We start from the raw sequence: 1,251 nt of genomic DNA, 5'->3' as shown, positions 1-1,251 counted from the left end.
TTTTGGGGTCTGAGAGGGTCCCTGCTGTTTCCTTGAAAGGTCAGTTTTTAATAATGACACAGACATGGTTAAGGGGATAAAAAAAGGGTTTTACTTCGGTATTTGGGATCTCAGGTGGTGCTCAACTTGATGGCAGAATGCACTCGTGTACAGCACAGGTACAAGTTTTATAGATTTCAGGAATTAGTATATTTATCTAGGATTTTCTAATAAGAAACTTAACAAATGCAGTAATGTCTTCTTATTCTAATGAATTTCCCCCCACCAGGATGAGGCTAGAGCTCAGTTTACACAAGATATTCCAGACAGAAGGCTTTACTCAAGGCTTGAGCCTTGGGTTTAAGATAGTACAGAGTACACTGACTCTTTTTTCAGAATGTTTAGTCTTTCTGCCCAGCAGAACTCTTAAACTAAGTTAGAATATTAATCTTCGTGAATTACAAAAATGTAGGCTAAAAGGTGCAGGCGGATACATGGAGAGTACAGAAGGTACTCTCTAGGGTTAGGGTTAGGGTTAGGGTTAGGGTGTAAAAAGAAAAGGTGTAAAAAGAAAAGCAAAAATCATCAGGCATCACTGCCATACCCTCAAATTGTCCTCATCCCCCTCAAATTCTCCTCAGGGCGTACGCTCGCATCGGGAACTCGTATTTCCGCGAGGAGCGCTACAAGGACGCCGTGCACTTCTACAACAAATCCTTGGCCGAGCACCGCACGCCCGACGTGCTCAAAAAATGCCAGCAGGTACCGTGAGGGGCTGGGGGATGGTTTTAGGGACCTCCCCAAACCCCAAAACCCACTCTGAACCCCACAATTGCTGCCCCCAGGCTGAGAAAATCCTAAAGGAGCAAGAACGCTTGGCTTACATCGATCCCGACCTGGCGCTGGAGGAGAAGAACAAAGGCAACGAGTGCTTCCAGCGAGGTTTGAAGGGGGAAATTTATGGGGTTTTTTAGGGTTCTGTGGGGTCTGAGACTCAAAAGGGGGTTCTGTTTTAGGGGATTACCCCCAGGCCATGAAGCATTACAGCGAAGCCATCCGGCGGAACCCGCACGAGGCGCGGCTTTACAGCAACCGCGCCGCCTGCTACACCAAACTGCTCGAGTTCCCGCTCGCCCTCAAGGTCTGGGGGGGCTGGGGGTGAAATTTGGGGGGCTTGGGGTGGGTTTGAGGGTGCTGAGGGTTGATTTGAGGGGTAGGGACCAGTTTGGGGTTGGTTTGAGGGGTGGGAACCAGTTTGGGGTTGGTTTGAGG

General features: G+C 48.8%; 1 protein-coding gene across 1 annotated transcript; it reads left to right on the top strand.

The window, feature by feature from the left end:
• Nucleotides 1–473: 473 nt before the first annotated feature.
• Nucleotides 474–1,137, top strand: STIP1 (stress induced phosphoprotein 1; the record flags this gene model as incomplete). Its single annotated transcript, XM_057389517.1, has 4 exons — nt 474–480; nt 569–741; nt 825–921; nt 996–1,137. Coding segments are annotated over exons 1-4 (419 nt in total), but the record flags the coding sequence as incomplete, so codon positions are not given.
• Nucleotides 1,138–1,251: the final 114 nt, after the last annotated feature.

The sequence above is a fragment of the Malurus melanocephalus genome, unplaced genomic scaffold (genome assembly GCF_030028575.1).
Source record: "Malurus melanocephalus ecotype Western Australia unplaced genomic scaffold, MMel_1.1 scaffold_7722, whole genome shotgun sequence".
NCBI classification, from domain to species: domain Eukaryota; kingdom Metazoa; phylum Chordata; class Aves; order Passeriformes; family Maluridae; genus Malurus; species Malurus melanocephalus.
This window is presented reverse-complemented; position numbering and strand designations above follow the sequence as displayed.